The sequence below is a fragment of the Pyxicephalus adspersus genome, chromosome 7 (assembly GCF_032062135.1).
Source record: "Pyxicephalus adspersus chromosome 7, UCB_Pads_2.0, whole genome shotgun sequence".
Taxonomy (NCBI): Eukaryota; Metazoa; Chordata; class Amphibia; order Anura; family Pyxicephalidae; genus Pyxicephalus; species Pyxicephalus adspersus.
This window is the reverse complement of record NC_092864.1, coordinates 56877768-56900726: the sequence shown is the minus strand read 5'-3', so window position 1 is coordinate 56900726 and position 22959 is coordinate 56877768. Positions and strand designations below refer to the sequence as shown.

General features: G+C 36.2%; 1 protein-coding gene across 2 annotated transcripts in view; it reads right to left on the bottom strand.

Moving 5' to 3' along the window:
- Window positions 1-22959, bottom strand: part of ERBB4 (erb-b2 receptor tyrosine kinase 4) — a 510543-nt gene that overhangs the window by 47109 nt on the left and 440475 nt on the right. For both annotated transcript variants that reach the window (XM_072418550.1, XM_072418551.1), the window contains exon 20: window positions 8742-8927. In XM_072418550.1, the coding sequence (XP_072274651.1) occupies window positions 8742-8927 (186 nt within the window). The remainder of the gene's footprint in view (window positions 1-8741; window positions 8928-22959) is intronic.

The window sequence follows — 22959 nt, the reverse complement described above, 5'->3', positions numbered from 1 at the left end:
CTTAATAACTCGGCATTTAGTCCACCAAAATGTTCATATTTTTGTTGAAAATAAAGCATTAGCATTTTACAAAAACAGCCCTGACAACTGGAAAACCTTATATTGTATATCATAGCAATACAGGTATATTTTCTTTATAATGAGAAGAATGATAACCATAATATTGTAAAGGGCTTTTTCTAGCCAAAGAATTTATCCAACATAATATATATATATATATATATATATATATAAATATATATAACCTTTGCAGAAATATAAATTCTGAAATAATTTATCAAGCTGGAAATAGGTATACTTTTTACATTGCATTGTCAAGTAGCACTGCAGTCAAACAATCTTCAGGGCACCATTTGCCACGTTGTAGAACAGAACCAGCTTGAGCTTGCTTGTAATGAGACTGAACAGAGCTGCAAGGCAAATTCAACCTTCTATTTACCTGTCCAGCATTTCAGAAACAAGAATCAGCTGAAAATCGGGCAGCAAGTTTGCTAAGGGGATTCTTGAGAGCAAAAATATGTTATGTATCAGCTAAACAGATGCATCTATGGTCTCACTAAAAGTACAAAGTTGCAAGTACTAAATTAAAAATTTTAGTGGCTTTGTTAAATATTTTGAAGTTACAGTATCGATCATTGGTATGAGTTAACAATGAAACGCTTGGAGCTCAAAAGCACAATCTCTCTACTAGATAAATACACACACACATATATCAGATTAAAGGATGGAACCTAACTGGTTACAACAGTATCAATACACATTTTTCTGCATACTATCTAACTGATTTAATCCATCAAAATATCCAATATAAATCTATGTAGAAAGTGTCTTATTATTATGCCTTTTGGCAGAGACATCAAGTGATTTCAGCGTGCTTTAGGGTGTCAAATTGTGTTGTCTGCAGGTTGCATTGATGTTTTGCTAATCTAACCCTTGAATTGACAGGTCATTGCTCAATTACTGCATGTTACATGAACACTGAATGAAGGAAAATACAAACATATAACCCTGTCCATGGTGGTCTCTTGGGTATTACCTAGATAAGAAAAAGAATATGAGTGAACTCCTCTTGATTAAATGTGACACTGAAACACTGATGCACCACAATGTAGCTATAGAAAGTTGGCTTTTTGTATATTTATAACAACAAAGATTCAAAATATCAGCAGTACAAACAGCAGCAAAAGTATGAAATCCACTGTCATTATTTGTTTTCCTATTAATATAAAATTATTTTGAGATAAAAGAAAAAAACAAGAGGAAGACCACAAATTAAACTAAAATCCTTTCTTTATCATGTTAATCGGAAGATATTAAACCCACAACACCAAGTGACCTGCCATCCTGTGTGTTTCCAAACAAACCATTTATATAATGACCCAGACCTCCCCCTGTCCTCCTAAGTCCCATGGGGCCTATTTAACTAAGGGCATAATTGTTTTTCCAACCTGTGTGTTTTATAATTAAGCATGAATCCCAGAGAAATAAACAGGAGCCATCTCCCTCATTAGTAGGACATAGCATATCACTGTGAGCCTTAACAGCCCTAATAAAGGATTGAGTTCACTAATAAGCACTGGTGACACATTTTATTCATAGCTTCACAAATGTACAGTGATGAGTTAACTCTTGTATCACCAGTCTTCTCAATCATGCCTGCCAGTGTTAGTCTAGCCCCTACTCATTAAAACTAGATCAAGAGCCACAGAAAACAATTAGAAACACCAATAAAAGCACCACATAAAAGATCATAGAATTTAGGTTTATTTTTACATATTTACATAGTCAGAGTGAAAAAAGTCATAAGTCCATTAAGTTCAACCACTAGGGAATTCTTTTACGATAAAACTGTCAAAGTGTTTCAGGGGGATCCGATCCTCCCTATTTTTAGTCTGAGAGTTGTGTCTGCTTGAAATTACATACCTTAATAGAAAATGATTGTAGTTATGATCAGTTATGCCTAATATATAAAATAGGTTTGGGAACTTTAAAAAAACACAGACAGCTAGGCAGCTTTGCATTTTCTGAAGAAAACAAGCAATGGCAGATACTAATAAGTATTTCTATTGAGCTAAAAATAATGAGATCCATGGGTTCTACCTATTTTAGTAATACAAATGTGATTATTTATAATTAAACGTTAGTTATTAAAATAAAAGCACTCATCGAATTAGCCTGTAATACAGTCCCTTTAATAGGTGATCAATATACGAGGGGGTGCTGAGAAGTTCCTGCCTATGCCCCCTTCCAGATGAAATAGAAAATGAGTATGGGGGAATATGACAGCCTAATATCTTAGTATGTAACTGTGCAAATATCAGGACTTTGCGACTCTTAAAACTGTTTTTTCCTTTAGTGAGAAGCAGTGATAGCAGAGGCACAAGCAAGTTTCATGTCGTTGGAGTTACGAGCCGTCATGAAGTTTTTGTTTCTCCAGGGAAAGTCAGCAAAGGACATTCACACTGAGATGTTTCACAGGTCCAACTATGTGGCTGCCAAATTAAACACCCTGCCTTTCCAATTGGTACCCCCCCCCCCCACTCACCTGCAACTACACTGTACCAAGTGCATCAGTCTCAGGTGGGAATATGTTGAATAAATGCGTTATTTCATAACTCTGGCTCCCTTCTTTCTGGGCAAAGCCAGGAACTTTTCAGCACCCCCTCGTATTGTGTATATTACATGAAAAAACAAGATGCAAGCAACCAAGATCTATAGGCATTGTTAGCAACGAATTTTGTAGCCAGACTTGGGGATTCAGTTGATTGGTTGGTATGCATAAAGCCCATACGGATTGCTTAACTATTGTGACTGGAAAATATTTCTAAGGACTGTAGACAAATGAACACTGGACAGACAGAACTGTTTTGTTCTATGGAGAGTTAAAGACACCCCGCTGGGTCCTCTCTACTTCCAACCACAGTGGTCATTTAGGTTGACAATGTAGTGATCCCAAGGGGCAAATCACTAATTTTTTTGAGGGACAGCTGTAGAGATGCTGCTAGATGTGATTACAAACATTTGTCTTGTGACATGATAATCTTGCATTTCTACAAAAATATATTCTCTTTGTACTTTGCTAACTAGAAAGAAGCTATGATGTAACTAAAAAGTGGTTTTACTGAATTTATAGAAAGATTTTTTTAGCATGAGAAAATCCCTAAGCTCTTTTTGGGGGATGTTAAGTACAGTCATTTCTTTGGAATATCACTGTGAGGGACACAAATGAGTCATCACTTCTTTAATATGTAGGGACAGCCAAACAACAAAGAGCCTAACACTGCTTCTATGAACACTAGTGATTTGCTGGGCTAGAAGGAATCCTTTTCACACCCCCCACAGTGAGAACTCTGCTCTGTGTGTTTAAACATTTCACTTGTTGCCAGATTCTGTGTTAAAATAGCAATTACTCATTGTTATATAACATTGACAGTCTCTGAGCCGCACAATGTGGAGCAAAGAGACGAACCCAGCCATTAATCTGTTGCCATCTGAGTCAGAAAATCTGGTCTGAGACCAAGCAGCAATCACTCCTCATCACGGCCGGATAACTTGCTATGAGAAAATTAGATAGATAGTAGAATCTATAGGACTGAAAACATCCCAAGATCAGAAATCACCTATTTCAAAGACAACAATACATATTTCAACAGATGTGGGTTTGTGGTACTTCAAAACAGACAGGCTTCATAAATGGTTATGTCAATTAGGATTGGCTGATTGAATTTTTTTATGCAAATGATAAATATGTTAAAATGATAGATATTTGCCCAATATACAGAAATTGCATATATATGATTATTTTATCCTTTATCACCTTGTAATGCATACATGTGTGTTGCAGATTTCAATTTGTACATACAGTGATGATTGTCTATATAGTAATCAAATAGTAAGTGAATTAAATAAACCACTTGGGTGTTTGGCCATTTTATTGGAGAACCAAAGTTTTATGTTTTTTTTAATGCAAACTTTCTAAAATAGCAAAATAGTGCACGAATGTGCACTTGCTTAACTTTGAGCCTGGGTCTGAATTATTAAAGCTCTCCAAGACTGGAGAAGATAGACTATCAAGGGAGAACCTGGGTGGCCCAGCAAACCTGAAATGGATCTGGTCCAGGATTGAAAACAGTTGCCAAGTATTAGCAAATGTCTATCTTCTGGTCTGTCACTAGTCTGTCTTTAATAAATAAGGTCACATTGATCCTGTAGGTTTTTTTAGAAGGTTCAGATGCTGTGCAATAAATGTGACAAACAAATGCAAATGTGAAAATTTGGTCTAATAGGGAACATTTTTGCCAATAAAATACATTTCCTATCTGTTCCATTCCCAGGTGAAAAATATCCATTCAACATGGTAATTGCTTCCAATAGAAATAGCAGAACCAGGCAGGGCTGCCATTCTGTGTAAACATCCTGGCTCCCCTATCTCATGTTAAGAAATGTCTTGCATTGCAAAAGTCTAGTTTTTCCTAAATTGGGGCCTGGTCCAGAATCCCACCCTGATGGAGGCCCTGGAGCCAGGTGGAGCTTCTTTAAGACTTTATTAAAATTCTTTTCTCATGCAGGCCCCATCATTTATTGACCAATTCAGCTGACAACAGATGGTTTTCCTTACATGAGTGCAGTAGTTGGCTCACAATTTGAGCATATATGACCTCTATGTTTTGTGTAAATATTGCCTAACACAAATATTTTACAGATCTTATTCAGATATACTCATATTTATTCAGTACAGCAATGCATCCATGTTTGGGGCTGGCCCCTATTAAACCTACAGAAAATCCTAACTTTGCATTGTGACATGCTTTGCCTTGTGTTAAGGTATCCCTAGCTTGGCAACCCATTCAGATCAAGTATAAAGTGCTATGCCCTACCCACTGCAGTGTGATGCAGTTCAGTCAGTTCAGTCTAAAGGAGCCTTTCTCATCCCTATTATCCCAGAAGAAAATAGTTTTCAGGTCTTGGGGAGCCCCTGGTAAAACCAACACATTGGGTGTCAGTGGGCAAAACGACCTTTACATGAGTGGTAAGTTTGAAGAATGTTTCCCTTACAGTGTCTGAATATTACGCATTTAAAGTAATTTCTGGTGTCATGCTGCTAGCTCTGCCAAGTAGTGTTGGCTTAAGAACTATGCATCCACCAACAAATAGAAAGCTAGTCATCCAAAGCTCAGGGAACCCCTGTGACTTGGGTATCCAAGGGAGAATAAATAAAAATAATCTTTATTAAATCCAAAAATGTTCAGAAATGTTAACAATTTCAGCATAACTGCACAGATCTCTTTAAATCCCAGTTATATCTGTTTTTTAAACGTATGTCTAATAAGAGAAATGCTCAAAACATTTGAGATATCTCTATAATGAACTAATAAAAAGCAGGTGAAGAGGAAGGAAGACTTGCAAAACTTAATCCACTGAGGGAGGTGTTGGAGTGTCTGAGGGCAAGAGTTATTTGACTTGGCAAGAATATAGTATGGCTAGGGCAAAGCTGAATAATCTAATGCAAGGAAAAAACGTAACTATGCAAAGAGATAATACCAGGTTAGAATTCATAATTGTGTAGAAATATCTCTACAAGTCAAGGATAGCTGGCAATTAAAGACCTGGAGTCTGAAATAGTAATTATTTATCAAAATGATAAACATGAGAGAGAAAACCTTTTGACATGGTTCTACTTACAGTACTAATTAACCTAGCATAACCTGTGGGGGAAGCAGTAGAAGGGACAAATAATGGTATCCTCAATGTCTTCCTGCTGTTTACTTAATATAATGACAACTGCCCTAACAGGGACTACATTTTAATCCTGGGCACAACGGGAAGTGTTCATCCTCAAAACACTCTTGTATCAACTGTGGATTGTGGTAGCAAAATCCACATGGTGCAATGAATGCTGTTGGCTAGTGCACACTGGGCAGAATGTTATGCTCATAAAAGAACAAATACTTATCAGCCAGCAATTCTAAAATTATTCATTTAAAAAGAGCATACTTCTTTGTTCTATAGTGACTATTGACTTAGCAATAATTTTACATTAGGACGAGAAGGTGTAGCTCTTCAAAACCATATATTCCACGGTAGGTAGGGCCTGATTTTTTTGGGAACTCATATAGGGCAGGAATTAAAGATAACAAGATTTTAGGACAGGAAAAGTAGCAGTATACCTCCTATTACATATTCATACAGAATAAAGAAAATATTTCAAATAAATACTCCTATTTAAAGAGCACCTAATCAATAAGCAAAAATCTTTGGCTTGCTGCTACATTGGAAGTTCCAGCACACCAGTGACACATTTTTTAATGTTTCTGTCCCAAATGCAAATCCCCTACTAAGATCTACTACAATTATCCACATTTCTGAAAGATATTACTTGAATATTGCTATTACAGTAACAGAGTTACTGTAACCTATGCAACAATTTTGAAATCAAACAACTGACTACTCAGGCACCACCCACTGCCTTGCGGGGCTACAGCTGTAGTTAAGTTTAACTTACTAAAAGAACACCTGCCAAAGCCTGCCCTCCCAAATAAGAGAATAGAAAACATCCCATTTTAAAATTTCATGCTGCTGTGCCCCATCATTCATCACAAAAAAACTCATCTCAGATTGGCTTCAGCTAGGGTGCAGGGAATAATGGCAATTTCAATATAAGAAAGCATTAATTAATGTTTATATGCACTAGCCAAATCAGCTTAAAAATAACTAAATATACAGCTCTGTATAGGAATTTTTCAAAAACAAAGGTTTTCCCGGGAGATTTTTTACCCATGCTTTCATCTGAAAAAAAAAGTTTTTAGCTTTGCAGATTGCATGTTCCTTTGGTTATGTTAAGAGTTAACACGGTTAATTTAGCACAGAACAAGAGTCTAAATACTTTGTGTTAAGCACAGCAGAATTAGATTTATTGTGTGTATACTGCAGTTGTTGGATAAGTAGCTTTCGAAAATCAATATTTAATTAGCTCACATACTGTTTTATTACAAGCGCCACTGAGAATCGCAAAGTATTTTCCCTGCTGCCTTCCCAAGACACAGCTTTGGTTTCTCAGGAAACAGGCTTTGGCACACCGGGATTTCACCGTGGGGGCTGGACTCCCCGATCCCACACAAAACAGAGATGTCACACTGTTTGCATTTGATCTGATCTTGTAAACAAGTCCCAGCTTGTAGCTTTTACGGCAGGGTAATGAGAAAAGGAAAGTTTATTCAATCCTTACCTCAAGCTCTTCAACCTGACTTGTGCTCTATTCCATGAGCTGCAGCCACAGCTGTCAAACTCTTATCTGACAACAGATGGGTCTCTATCTAGCAGGCATTATACTGTAATTAAAATGGAAACTTTAGCACCATTTTCTCTATAATGTGCACGTAATCCTCATTTCTATGAGAAATATCTTGGCAAGTCTTGGTGAATCCTACTGTTCATTATTAAAGCCAGGTCCAAAGGTTAGGTTATTACTGGGTAAGAGCATGTGTGAATAGTATTCATATAACCACCACATTACAAGTTAAAAACAGAACCACAATTTCTTATTATCACCTAAAATTTTCTTAAGCAAAAATAATTATTTATATTTTTTAGTATTGGGTGATGAAGAGTTAGAGGAACTGAACCAAAAATGTAGAAGGAAAGCAAAGGACTATTCACTATGATGTTCTCACTCTATTGAGGTTCTATTGGGGATGAGGTTTGAGTTCACTAGAACTTGAGAATGCTGGAAACTTTAGGTGTTGGCTGCTCACAGGTTTATGAACTAAATTGCAAGTGGCAAATTTCAAAGTGCCATGTTCGCAGTCAGTTGTTTATCCAGTGACTGGGCACCTGTATGGTGAGGGCAACTGGCTATCAGCTGGCAGGTAATGCACACAGGCATCATTTTCATTTCATTTCTCTGCTAATTATTCTAGTGACGGGCTCCCATTGGAGCCCGTTTTAAGGTCTATTGATTGGGTTCATCTTTAGGTGGGATTGGTAAACTTCAAAGAATGTTCACCAAACGCATAGCTAAGAAAAATGATTGTGTTCTACAATCACTGCTTACAATGCCTGTATCTGCATTGTTTATCTGTTTGTGGACAACCGTCTGGGTGAGAACAAAAGTGATATCACCGAATCTCATAAATGGCAGTGGTTCCTTAGATCACATACTTCAAATACATACTATAAGTCTGTAGGTCTAGGGGTGCCTAGGCACTCTTACATAACAGGAAGTACACGGCTATTTTTCAGCAAGACAAAAAAAGTACATTTTTAAGGGTAATTGTTTTTTTTACAATTACCACTTTTTGATGTTCCCTATAATTTAACAACTAAAAATCTTCATTTTGGAGGATTTCCCTTACTTCTGAACTGAATCTACTAGACAGGAGCAAAGGATAAATCCCCCAATTAGACACGGATGAGAAACAAAAAGTTGAGTAAGATTTTGCCCTACTTTACAGTATCCACAAAAAAGGCTTTATATTTAGATATTCTGTACTTTTAGCTGATAACTCACATACAAATACATTTATGAGGCAGCAATATGTTTTCACAGTGGACATATTGCTGAATAAAATAAAAAGTAGCCCAGCAGACTAAAAATAATGGAACCTATTTGGATAGTGGTATTCACCCTCCTTTACAAAATAGCCCTCGGAATTGTATCTCATGTGAATGTGGATGTGTTACCTTTAGTAGGTCTGGTCTTATTGCATTGTCATGTAGGACTTTGTGTAATACTTGCTGCTTACCTTTGCTATCTGGACACACCAGTTGAGAAGCAGCTGAGAGCCAATATTATCTTTGTGTTCATGCACATAGTCCAGAAGACATCCGTGAGGCATCAGCTGGGTAACCAACTGAATGGTAGGACTCAGACTGACTCCAAGCAAACGAACCAGGTGGGGATGATCCATGCTAGCCATGATTAGGGCTTCCTGCAAAGCAATGCACACAGCACAATTACTTATTGTCACCATATGAACTTATTTTTCCATAGAAAGCTCAGTAATGGGTTGGTGCTTCCTACATGACACAAAAATAATGGAAGACATTAATAGCTTACTCAGGAGAAACACCAAATACAGTACAGTCTACAATATAAAAAGTATCTCTTGTCATATCATCCAAAATATTCATGATGTAGTTGAGCAATGAAGGTTTTTTACAATCACCAAGTCAGAATAATTGGAATATTAAATAGAAGGGGAACACTTCAGGGCCACATAAGAAAAGCCAGGAGAGGGAATCTGTACAAACAATATATGCCCCTTAAATACTTTACATGACCCAATAATGACACACTACACAAGGTGAAACTCAAACCCTTACATATAAGCCTATTATTAAAATACTGCATAACTTAATTCAGCTTGAATATTATTACTGGCTAAAACAGTGCAAAATTTAATGCAACATGGTAAAAAGGCTTTGGACACCCTGGTACATCTCCCTTGCATCTACCACTTATTGATTTTTATCAAATTACTTGTAAACTGGGGCATTACAAATACAATATTTATTTTAGAGAAGGATTTGAGAACGTTAGGGTTAATAAGAGCAAAGTATTTTTGGTTGACAAGTATGTTAATGTTACAGCAGGGGCAGTTTGTAACCCACTATTTGCATAATATTTGAAGTTTCAATGGAAGAAGCTGAAACAAACCTCTCTTAATTACCACTCACATCTCACAGTTTTCCCTCTGTAAGGAAAGAGCAGATGTCTTGGCTCTGCATTTCCTCATCATAATCATATTCTCAGAACAGAACAAAATATATCTGTTTCAGATGAAATTATGTTGCTGAGTTGCTAGAAAGAAATCCAAACACTTGAACGATTGCACCGAGCTCAGGGATGTACTAAACTGTGAGACGTGCACTGCATCAGAAGACTATGAACTGTAACATCGGGCAAGCTATGCCAACCAAAACCAAACAAAAAAGTCTACCTACATACGGTACATATATCCTGGATTCTAGGACAGATCATCTTGCCATGGATCTGCCTAAAATTACTATTTCTTCTAGCACAGCAAACTTCAATCCAAAAGCTATTTTCACAATCCTCCATCAAACATCCAAGCACCCACTGATTATTACTGGTAACATGTTTGGCTTTTAATAGCCAAAGTACAAACATGTTATACAGAACAATAACAAATACTTAAAACAAAGGTGTTTTTATTCTTTGTCTGCAGTCAATTTGCCCATATCATAGATGATGCCATTGGTACAGTACAACTGGGTAATTGACATTTGTATTACTTTTTTTACCATTCTAGCTGAATAGGTTTTAGTAAAGAACAGAACTAAAATACTTGATAAAGTCATTGGGAAAAATAAAGTCATCTATACGAAAATGTCATCCAGTTTGCATTTATCTAGTTTAGGTTAGAGCATGAAAGCAAAAGTTTGTGTTACGGTCTATGGATCTATGCTTGTGGCCCTCAACATCAAAACACAAGTTGGACCATCTTAAAACTCACATTCAAGTGTATAGTATACATTTTTTGGATAAAGAATAAAGGGAATTTCTAGAATGCGTCCTGTTGGGGGACAAAACAAGTCCTAGAGACAAAACAAGGGGTGAGATGGAACAGCTCCAAGATAAAAGTTATTCCCATTTAGAGAGCTGTTATCAGAACAGGCATTTCTATTAGAAGACAGACTTCGTTCATGACATTAGTAAGATTTTAGATTTCCCTTTTTGTTATGAGGTAAAAAAGCTTTTCTGCTTGATGCAAAATTAAAAAAAATATTCCAGCTAGAAATATATATAAAATTCTTCTTTTATAGAATAAAAGTAGCAAATATTGAAGGAAAGCGTTATAGTCCAATATTACCAACGACATCCATTTCATAATCCAACCATTTTAAATATTAGCACCTGAATGTGCTCATTCCTTCTCCTCTGAATACCCCAAATGAGAAAGACCCAAAGAAAAACTATGGTGTGAGGAATAAGCAGATTGACATAGACTACTTCCTTCTAAAGTGTATTTGCCTGGTGGTGTACTATTTGTCCTGAGTCACTAACCAAAATCAAACATGCAGTCACTCCAGACAAATTAAATTTTCTGATCTGCACACTTGTTCAAGGTCAATAAAACAAAATGTGTTGCAGTCACTGCATCAATACGCCAGCCAGGCAAACTTTTTTATACTGATATCATGGTGACCAATTACAAGGAACAGAAGGACATGTTTAATTTACAAATATAACTAATAGTAAGAGCAGGCAGCTTTATTAGATAATTTTCTACAAAGTACTGGTTTATTTTATTTTAACATAATATCAACAGTTAAAAACTGTTGTATACCAGTATAATTCCAGCTTCATCTAAAAGCTATTTACATCAAAGACAAATGTGCAGCATTTTTGCACAAGAAAAATAAATTCCAGCCTTTTAACACAGCAAGTGTACTATTTTCTTGGAGATATATTGTATGTTATTCATACAGTTTTAACCAGATATAGGCTTTATTTGTTAGAGAATATCAGGGGGTTGAAATGATTGCTATCAGAGTAAGTCTTCCAACAGCTCCTTGAAAAGTGAGAAGACTGAACCACAATGACTAGACGCAGAGAAGCGATTAAGCAGGCACCCCATGTGGGATCTCTCTATATATGATGCTTTGTGACCACACAATAAAGAATCATTAGCTAGCACCTAGGGGACTTTTTGCAGCTTCAAGTTTACTATCATTTTCCAAGATTTCCATTACCACCTTCTTCTCACAGATAGTCACACCTTAACTTACCTAACAGCTGGAGATGAACAGTGCCAAATGAAGAGATGTATGATACACAGTCCAATTTACTGAGCACAGAGCCAAGTTATTAACAGTCACAACAATATGCTAGTTTTATACTAGAACATCTTCATTTGTTCACATTTGTTCCTCAGTTAACACCTCAGCAAAAATAACTGCAATTTCACTAGCCTAAGTGCTGGCAATAACTCTCACAGGTAATTATATACCATATTTGAAGGCTATTGCATCCTGATTTCTTTTATATTACCAGAAGCAAGTCATCCTTTGCAATGGCCTCACTTTAGCAGCCAATCCTATTCTTGTATCATTGTCTTTAGTAAGCCTGGTCTTTTAGAAATGTAAAATATTTACAAGACTGCATTTAAACAACTTTCAAAGTGATTTTCAAGTGACATTTGAGGTAGCCCCACCTTCCACCAAACCAAAAACTTAAGGATGGAAGACACTAGATGAAATTTAGCTGACCTTTTGCTTACCTAAAAAATATATAAATTATCTTTTTTACCTTTTAAATTACTTTTTTATGTTTATCCAGTTCAGGGATGGAAGGAAATGCCATCTTTCTTTGCTGCAATTTCACGTGACTTACAATGCTATTCTGCACCCTGTTTGTGGACAGTGACTGGTCATCTCTTTGTCACTGTGCTTACTCCTCATAATACCATGCCACCTGAATGGGTCCTTGTGCTGCCTTACGCTCTGTTGTACAGGCTGTGCGAGAGTGATACCAATCAAGTTTAGGTACAGAATTGTTAGCACTGTGAAGTCTAGAAGTACTGTGAGCACAGGATGTGTGATAACGTACACCCAGGGTATGTATGCCAACAACACAAGAATAGGGTCGAATAGTTGAATGTTGGCTGTTGGTTATTCAAAAAAACAAACAAACAGCATTGGACAAATATAAAGACAGTGCTGAAGGGTAAAGAATAATAATGAAAATTATTATTTTTAGCCAGTATTACTTAAATAAAGAAACTAAATTTGTGTCTTGAAGATTCAACTCATTGCAGCAAAGATGAATCAATAATGTTGTTTTTTATCACACCTAATTTTAGTGAGGTATTTGGAAGTGCCAATAAAGAGCTAAGGTTATGACATGGGTAATTCAGAGGTAGCCCTGTTTTATTACTGCTAAGCTTACCCCCTCCAAAAAGTACTAAACAAAATATTTTCACTTTTTTGTGCTGCTGATTAAAGAGAGCTCCCTGAAACACTAAAAAAATAACTGCGGAAGCAATCTTCAGGAGGACCCAAATAATATCTGAACCATGAAAGCTGCTATAAGTTTACATTTCTATTCAAGATCAATGGACTGAGTCTTTGTTTTCCAAAACCTGAGGATTATCACAGCCTTTTATTACTAACATTAACAATAACCATAAAAATAGTCATGAACCCCAAAATAGCACCAACATATCAATCTGATATATAGAGCGTGAATTAAAAAAAAAATGATGTTTTCATCTTGTCATTGATCAAAACAAACAAACTAAAAAAGTTTTTGGTTGATTTGATTTCACTTAAAAAACGTTGGACACCAGCAGAGTAGTATTTCATAGCAATTCCAGATTACTGATTAAAAAAAGAGATTGTTCATAAAATATTAACATGCTTCATTTACCAGAATATTTTTTTCATCCCTAATCTAAACCAGAAGTTTCAAGGAGAACACCCGGCAGCTAATAACTCTCTACTAAAGTTACATAGAAGTTGCTCCTGGAATTTGTCTTAAATGCGATCTTCAGAAGTGTCTGTACTGAAGTTTAAAATTCAGTTTCAGGAACCCATATTGATTTCTAGTTGTTGCCTATGGGTGTAGTGTTGATTCAGATTGCACAGTCTGCAGTAAGCAGAGTTATCCACAATACACACAGGATGATTTTCAGTACCATAAAGGGCATCCTCAAACACAATGCAAACTAGCCATTAGCTATTCCTATACCTTATTTTTACTGAATAATACATTTTGCCTCGTTATACAAAATGCTCATAGTAAGAATGATAACAATAATACCAAAATATTAAAAAAACAAACTATTATCTGGCTTTTTATATATTTATTACTGAAAAACATACAGAGGTCTTGAACTGTAAATGTTACAGGGTTTTGGGAGGGACAAGCAGTCCTGGATAAATGGATGGAAAAAAAAAAAAGAAAATGAAAGTCTTTATCTTAGAACCTTTTATTCCTTAGACGTCTTATAGCATCTTCTGGCATGGCTAAAACAATGGTCAAAATTTAAAAACAACTAATGAACTTCCTTCAAACCTACCCTACTTCTATGGATTTTAAACTTTTGTGTGGTAGACATAGTGGCCAATGAGTTGTTGGGGTATTGGAAAGGCAGGTCATTTATTATTTACTCAGAATCGTTGAACAATCTTTGGTTCAGGTAGTCAATTTATGGTGACCAGAAATCCATGGTAGGTGGCTGTGGTAGCTCATATCATCCCAGGCAGGGTTTTTACATATGTAAATGGTATCACAGAAAAGATTCATTGTTTGTAATAATGCCTTCAAAGACCCATATATGTTATATATACTAAAGGTATATAGATTTTTGGGTCATCAGAAGAGAAATGGTGAAGTCCCCCATGGACCTGTTCAACCAGTTTTAGTGACATATGTCAAAGGTAGGACTTTCTTTTCTTTTTGAAACTCTCCTTATTGGGGAATCTCCTTATAAGAGAACAATAATAACCTGACAGAATTTGTAATCTTTTGAATTTTATCCATTTGCCAGGATTTCCTCTTATCTTATCAGCAAATCTTTTAGGTAGTATATCTGTATTACTAATCTATGACCTATTTTGATTATGTCATCAAACATTTCAGGAATTCCTTTAAAGTAATTTTTTATTAGGGTTTACAATGTAAAAAAACAAAGTCCGACTTAGCACAGCCATAAAAAAGCCAAAACAGTAACATTGAACAGCTATATGAAGGGGATAAATGAACAAATGGGCTTGCTTGGTTGAAATGACATTCACTGTAAGAAAAAGCTCATTAAATTTTTTTAAGTTGGTGGTGAAGCAGTTACTCCAATGTCCTCAATATTGCATATATACATTAATATTTATAATATTATTCATGAAATTCTGGGACAGAAAAAGATGTACTACAAGTTATAACCTACGTTTTTGCCATAATGTATACAAATGGGACACAGATAACCTCAGTAATTATAGCCAATGCAGCACACTGAAAGGAGAAACATGAAACAGGGAAAATGTAGCAAAAAGCAAAAAAAAGGAACAATGTGGTACTAGGTACACTTTAATGCTACACATATAACAATATATTATGAACAGTTATCCATATCATCTAGGAATATTATTGCTGTTGTTGAGCGAAATGTAATTGAATCCCTCTAATGGGATTTCCCAAGATCCTTGAATATAAATTGAATAACATAGTAATTACATGAAGGAAGTGGGCATAGATATACTGGAGACCTCTTTGAGAGGAAGCCAGCTCACATTTGGCAAGGCAGACTAGCTGAAAGGAAGAGAAGCTCTCAGGAATTTGCTGGAAGGGATGATGTCTCTTTTTGAGTTAAAGGATGTTGCCAGCTGCATAATGAGGGTCTATTCAATGAATTACTTGGATGTTTAGCTACTGTACATTCCACATGCACTGATATGTAAATGAAGCAATATGAGGATTGTCACACTCCAGCTTCCTAAATGATGCCTTCATTAAATCCTCTTTAAAAAGTCACAACATCTGAAAGTCCATACTCATAGCAGTATATATAGTGGTATATTCAGTTTTCTAGATTGCACAGATTAATATATACAGATGTGTATGTAAATATGATACAATCTGAAAAACAGTCACAATAAATGTCCCATACCATTTTGGAAAAAAACATTTCTTTAAATAAGCACAAAATTGAATATTTTGAAATTGGTCAAATGTCTATGAAAACCAGTATGGAATAAGGTCTGCAAAGCATTTAATTGTTGCTGTAATTGCTGCAGCTTGTTGTCAACTATGGGGAGTTGTATGTGACCCCCATTTCTAAGCACTCAGAAAAATATGGATTTGGAGGAGGTCATGCAGGGGGAAGGTTTGAATATGGATATCCAGATTGCTGAAAAGGATCATTAACTAACTTACATCTAAAAGCATTTACTAAAGTTGTTGACTTTCAGCCCTTTACAATGCAATAAGAGACCAAGGACTAACAATAAGTAAGGTGTGTGTGTTTTGGGGATGGGATGTGGCCTGGTAAGGTGGTGACCACACAGTTGTACAATGCAATCAGGTAGAAAACCAGGAAAACTTGTACAGAAATGGCTATAAAAATTCTGTGTACTTTGCCACATTGTATGACATGTTATACCAGCCTTTCTCTATTTGTTTATGCTTGAGGAACATTTGAAACAGTTTCTTAGGACTTGGGGAACCACTAAAATATTTACGGCTCGGGCAGCAGCATTAGAAAGACCAGTGAGTTGTAAATATATTAATAAATGTAAAGAATGAGAAATAAAGAGGAAAGAAAAATGGAGAGAGCGAAAAAGGAGAAATCAAGGGTGGAGAGGGTGAAGACACAGGAAGAGCGGAAGAGGAAGGGTAGGAGAGAAGGGGGTAAAAGTGACCGTTTGGAGGGAGGAGCGTGGTTTATTGGTTTTCACCAGATTGGTCCCAAAAATATATATATACCTATAAAAAAAGAAACAGGAATCTCAATATAGAATGAGGGGGGTCCTGGTATCAATAAGCATTTTAAAATATGTATTGCAAACATTTTGATATATATTATACCAGAGAAAAAAGTTCAGCGCCTAAAACTGAACAGAGAGGGTTAAGAAGAACTTCCATGTCCCTGTCATGCAACAACAAACCCATCTCATGTAAAACAGAACCAGGCAGAAGAAATGATCAATGGCTGAGCAAATATTTGAAGAGGAAATGAGCAAGGGAGGAGGGAAGCTACAAGCTTCTTCTGAACATCTCAGGCAGCCAAACTCTAGACTGAATGCTTTTTAGACATCAGGATGGCACAGTTAACATTAATCCTTAGATATAGATATCTTACTGACAAAGATATGAAATGGAAGTTTGAATATTGACAGATCAATTAAAACACACACGCTGCTCTAGTTTGCACTATTTCTTAACTCTATTAACTTGATAATACTGGTTAGAATTGTAGAGAAATAAAAGAGAAAGGTTTCCAAAACAACTTTCACTTTGTACTGTAATTTTGCCTTATTTGCTTTACACAAATATTCCAATTAACTCTACCTAAAAAGTACAGTCAAGAACAGGAGAAGACGTTCAGATGTTCCAAGGATTTTTTATCTGGAATTGTATTTAACAAATGAAGGACACTTCACAATTTCTTGTTATAAACAAACTCTTTAAAACCAACCCAAAAGGACACACTCATCTTCCTTTTCTTCCTCTCTTCTTGTGAAAATGCTGGTGCTTGGCCCAATACTGTCACATGGAGCAGAGGGAAAAATTCTCAGCCCTTTGGAGGCACCAACTAGAGTGACCCACTGCTCGCAAAGGTCCTCCTTTCCTCTCTCCTGCTTGCTAGCCAGTATACCATGAGATCAAAGGAAAGATACATACATTCCCATAAATAGCTGCACAAACATTTGCAAATGCCTTTACAAGCATTTGTAATAAAGGACTAAAAAGCCTCTGTGAATCTGATTTTAGGAGATTTGACAGGCGGTTTTGGAGGGAAAAAATGAAAAAGTGGAGGGAATAGGGAAAAATGAATATGACAAAGAAAAGGAACCAAACCCAACAAAAAAAGATAGAAACACAGTCGAATCTTCACACAAAAATGTATAAATGGAACCCTTGCTGTGCCCTAAAGAAGCATGTACCATTTCTGGACTATTTTTGTTTTTTATTTATTTCATTGTTTGCCCAGGGGGTGAAAATGTTTTTATTTTAGGAACGTGACATTTTTGGCAAATAAAGTAACTTGCTTCTATACTGTATATCAAACTTTAGATATAACTATGTATTCTTACTCAAACATAAAAGTATGTCTTGCATACCAGAGCTCTTAAAAAAAAGTAATACTTCTTCAGGGACTACATAATCTGTCTAAAAATCTAAATTCTAGCTTGCTGTTGACCGCTGCTCAGTTAGCCAAGGAACCTGCCTTAGGCAGTGCACAGTGTGCTCCCTTTTTTTAATCAAGAAGATAAACAGAGCAGACCACACACTAGGCCTTAAGCAACTTACAATGATGATCAAATAAAGTTCTCAAAAATATCTTCAAGCTCAAAAATTCATAGAAGGCCCTGACAAAAACCTTACAAAGGCTCTGCCAGGATCTATGATATTACATCTCTGAAGATCCTAAAGAGTTCCCAGAATGCTTTTGAGCTCAGAATACTTCTACCAAAGAACATCATGGTAAAAGTTGTATTAATTAACTTTTTGTTTCAGACTAGGCTGTCACTACAACTGCAGCATTAAAATATATGTTATTGTTTAAAAGTAGGGAAGTAAAATATCTACAGGAAACAGACTCAACTCACAGACATCAAATATTTATGGGGTAGTGACTACGCTTCCATTCTTACCCTAGTGCCTTCTCAAGCAGATATTTTCTTGTTTTTATAGTAAAGTATGCAGGTAATCTTTAAAAACTTTTTCAAGGTAAATCACATTTATACTGTATATGATTTCATTACAATTTTAACATGTGAGGTAAGAAAATAATTAAATTCAACATTTTATTGTAGAAAATGACTGTACCATGGGTTACACTATTTCAGTCCGGTAGACACTTCCCAACCACATTCAAAGTTTTGCACCCTTTTAAACACTTCCAGTTCCAGAAAATATGTGAAAGAAGTACTGCTTATGGATTGTTGTTTCGTTTACTTCTACCACCCTCCAAAATACTGTAAAAATACAAGCACACAGAATTCATATTCTCACTTTATAACTTTTGTACAATCTGGCTTTACTCTGCTTTTTCTCTGAACTCACCAAAGTCTTCAATGTGCTGAGCATTTCATAAGACCAAGGACCTAACATTACACATATAATCATTGACAACTCAACTCACACATTATGGATCTTAGTGTTGTTAACAGTTAGAAATATGTCAGGGGGAGATTTGGAATTTGAGGTGGGGATGATGATGACTTTGGTTTTATCCAGGTTAAGTTTCAAAAATCAGTCACACATCCATGATGAGATAGCTGACAGGCAGCATGAACCTTATCCAGGACTGAGGGAGACAGGTCAGGGGTGGACAGATAAATTTGAGTGTCATCAGCATAGAGATGGTACTGTAAGCCAAAGGAAGATAAGAGACTACCGAGAGAGGAGGTGTACAGAGAGAAGAGGACCGGTCCAAGGACTGACCCTTGGGGAACATCAACAGGGAGGAGAGTGGGTGAGGAGGAGTTACCATTGAAAGAAACTTGAAAGGCAGACATATAGGAAGCAAACCATAAGAGAGCAGTGCCACTGATACAAATGGAGCGCATGATTTGTATTAGAAGGGGGTGATCAACAGTGTCAAAAGCAGAGGAAAGATCAAGGAGAAGGAGCAGGGAAAAGGTTGTGGTCAAGGTTACAGATATCTCTCTGCCATTGACCAGGTCTGGGATGTGGCAAGAGAGGGCAAGAGTACTTATATACTTATTTATTCTGATTTATTCTGATTTTAAAATTCTATACTATAAACAGCCATCTCTATTTTTCGGTAGACCAGATATGAGGAAGAGGCTTTGCCCCTCAACACTGGGACCACCCAATATTGAGGGAAGGAATGTGGTCTACTATGGTATTTGCTTTCTTGGTCACCCAGACTGCATGCCTGATCTGGTTAAAATGTAAGGAATTCACAAGCCATGCATAGAAATGGTTTGTTATGGATGAAGCAGCCTTTAAAAGTCATCATTGACTAAAAAATGCCACTGAGCTCAGAGAAAATAGGTTAAATGACGCTACCATCAGACTGAGGACATCTAGAAGTCGGTTGACTGAAGCTGAATATTGTACCAATACCTTGTTTTGTTATTTTACAGTTGAATTGGCAATTTCTTTTAACTTGTATTTAGCTGGAGTTCTGCTAAACTGCACACTACAGCATAAGCACCCAGCCACAGCAAGCAGGTTTGTGCAGTCTCTGATGTCTGATATTTTAGGTATAGGGTGGGCTGCAAAGTTTTTTTTTTTTTAAAGTACAGCTATACTTTAAAAAAGTGACATAGTTAGTTTGCAAATTAAGTTTTTCATATACCTTAGAGATATCATTATGCATAGAACTTCAAATAACTTAAGAAGTGTATTCAAAATCTACACAACAGTTTCCTAATCCCTGTACTGGGCCATCCAGAAAAAAAAAAGAATGTCACATGTTTTTGGCTTGTAAAACACAGCACTAATCCCTTGGATTTTAATTATAAAAGTGATTAAAGAACGACATTTCAAGTATTTTCTTCATATTTAAACTCACTATTATTTTTACTACAAAAAAGAAAAATATGGGAACTCTGTGGTTTCAGCTACAAATGCAGCCAATATCACAGCTATGACTTTTTGAGAGCTTGGTCCTGCATCAGTTGTTAAGGCATCATGCTGAGGAGCAGAGGGGAACTACAGAGCCAGCCTGTATAAGCCTTCCACATGTAGCCAGTAATTATTTCTCAAAGCTTAATGGAACAGGTTCAAAAGGTTACATAGAGTGGTGTATTAATCAAAACATTAGATAATAGCAAAACATGCTTGCCTAATAAAATGTTTAAAACACACAATGACAGACTGCTTGGTTTTCAAAGTGTGTGGGATGGTCACATTAGATATTGAGTAGATACATAAACGTAAGACCATTTAATTAGCCAAATGCTTAACATTGTTTATTTAATCCATATTGTAAAAACATTAAATGGCTTTAACCATTTATAGATTCCAGATATGTTTCTTTACTATCCACCATTTTATTTTCTGATATTATGTATTTTGCAATCTGATTGTATTCTAGCCTCACATAAATATTATAGCCAAGTCCGGATTTTTAGAGATACTGAATAGAGTTAGGTAGAACAAAGGTGCACCTACTAAGAAAGCAACTGTACAAACAATTTAACTGCACGTACAGTACTAGAACCTTGGTGGAAAATGTAGAAGTTAAATATGCAACCATGCCATGATTGAAGAATATACACTGCCTGGTCAATAAAACCCAAGCCTGATTCAGTTAATTAGGTCTAAGTTAAGCAACATTATGTGGCAAAACATAAGGTCAGCTGTCAACTGATTTACCAGGATTTCCTATAAATTCATTTTTTCTTCCTTGATGGCACGGCATATTCCAAGATGACAATGCCAGGATTCCTTGAGCTCTTATTGTGAAGCAGTGACTTAAGGCGCAAGAAATATAATTTGCACACAAGGATTAGCCATGACAGTGTCCAGATTGTACCCCATTAAAAATCTTTGCGATATGCTGGGCAAGACCTTTTACAGCTGTAAGACTCTACCATCATCAATACATGGTCCTGGCGGAAAAAATGAATGCAACTCTGGATGGAAATAAATATTGTGCATATGTTTTTAATAACAATACCAATACAATTTGTGCCATAATCAAAGGTAAAGGTGGTTCAACTAAATATTATAGTATGTGACTTTGATGTGCAGTGTATTAGTATTATTAGTAGTTCTAAATTTTTGTTCCCGTATACGCTGGTAACAAAGGATGAACAACTCAAATATTAGCTTTTTATTATACTAATATTATAGCTATTGGGCTAGACAATAGTTATGGTACTGGGCATTTCTAGCTGCATTGCTAGCTCTGCACCTAACCCTGTTTTTTTTTTTCAAAAAGCCCAGGCATTGGCTATTACAGAATAGTGAATGTGACAGTCATCAAACATTCAATGAAGGCAAATCTTCAATTTCATGTGCTTTTTTTTTCTCTGAATTCTAAGGTAAAAAAAATGCTAATCAAATGAGTAACTGTCAGTTTATCTAATAGTATGCTTTTTAGGCTCTGAAAAAAGCTGACACAAAAAGCTCCATAAAAGCAGTTTCACAAATAATAAAACAGGACCCTAGCCATGCAAGACCAGAGTGCCAAGCACTATGATGTCTTCATTAAGCATGTCACTTTCATTACATCACATGTCACATTATATATTTAGGCACTGGGCCATTATCAAAGCTTTCCAAGACTGGGTAAAATAGACCATCATAGGTGAACCTGGGTAATTTAGCAAACCTTAAATGGATCTAGTCCAAGATTGAAAACATTTCCCAAATAATAGCAAATGATTAAAAAAATCTAGCTTAGCTGGGTCACGAGGTTCACCATGATAGTCTATCTTCACCAGTCTTGGAGAGCTTTAAAAAAATCAGGCCCAATATATTTACCTGATTTCTATTATATATGTAAGGGTTCGGAAGTGATCCATCTAAAACTAAATTAAATTGGTGACTTTGTAATGCAGCAGTGTTACTATGAATGCTCTTTGGCATGGACCATCTTGGTTATCCTTGTGTACGGTGAAAACAGAGGTGTCACTATATATTTTTATGCAAAAAGCCAAAACCAATGACCTTCTTTAAAAAACACTCTTTTCAATCGGAAATCAAGCCTGTTGTAGTAAAAAGACCAGACTAAGAGCTTATGTGCAGCCACCAATTGAACAAAACTGAACATATCTATATGTTTTAATATATAATATTAATACAGAAAGCAGATAGAGAAGTTACACAGCTCAGACTTTATTAACCCCCCAACCGCTAAGCCCGTAATTTCTCTAATCTACAACCCAACAGCCAACTGAAGGAGTGCATGTAACAGGCTGACAGTGTTGCTTGATATTATCAGGTTTGGGGTTTCCACTTTAAAAACTTAAATCCTGAACATGTAAAGGAAACACCCTTGAAGAGCCTTTTGTTCACATTTTTTAATGCATAATGCATCTAGGGGTAAAGGAATAAGCTGTAATACTTACCTTGTTCCAGCCAGCACTCATCTCTTCTCTCCAGCGCTCTAAATTCAGGATAGGCCTGATGTTGTTGCATGCAACAACATCAGAGAGCATTTGGTGGAGCAGCAAAAGAAAGTGGCTTCACAGCAGGTGGAGGACTGCAGGAGCATGGAATAAGGTATTACATCTTTTCTGTCTACCACTAGTTTTAAAGAGCATTTACCTTGCAGTATAAGGGGCTTACACCGCGAG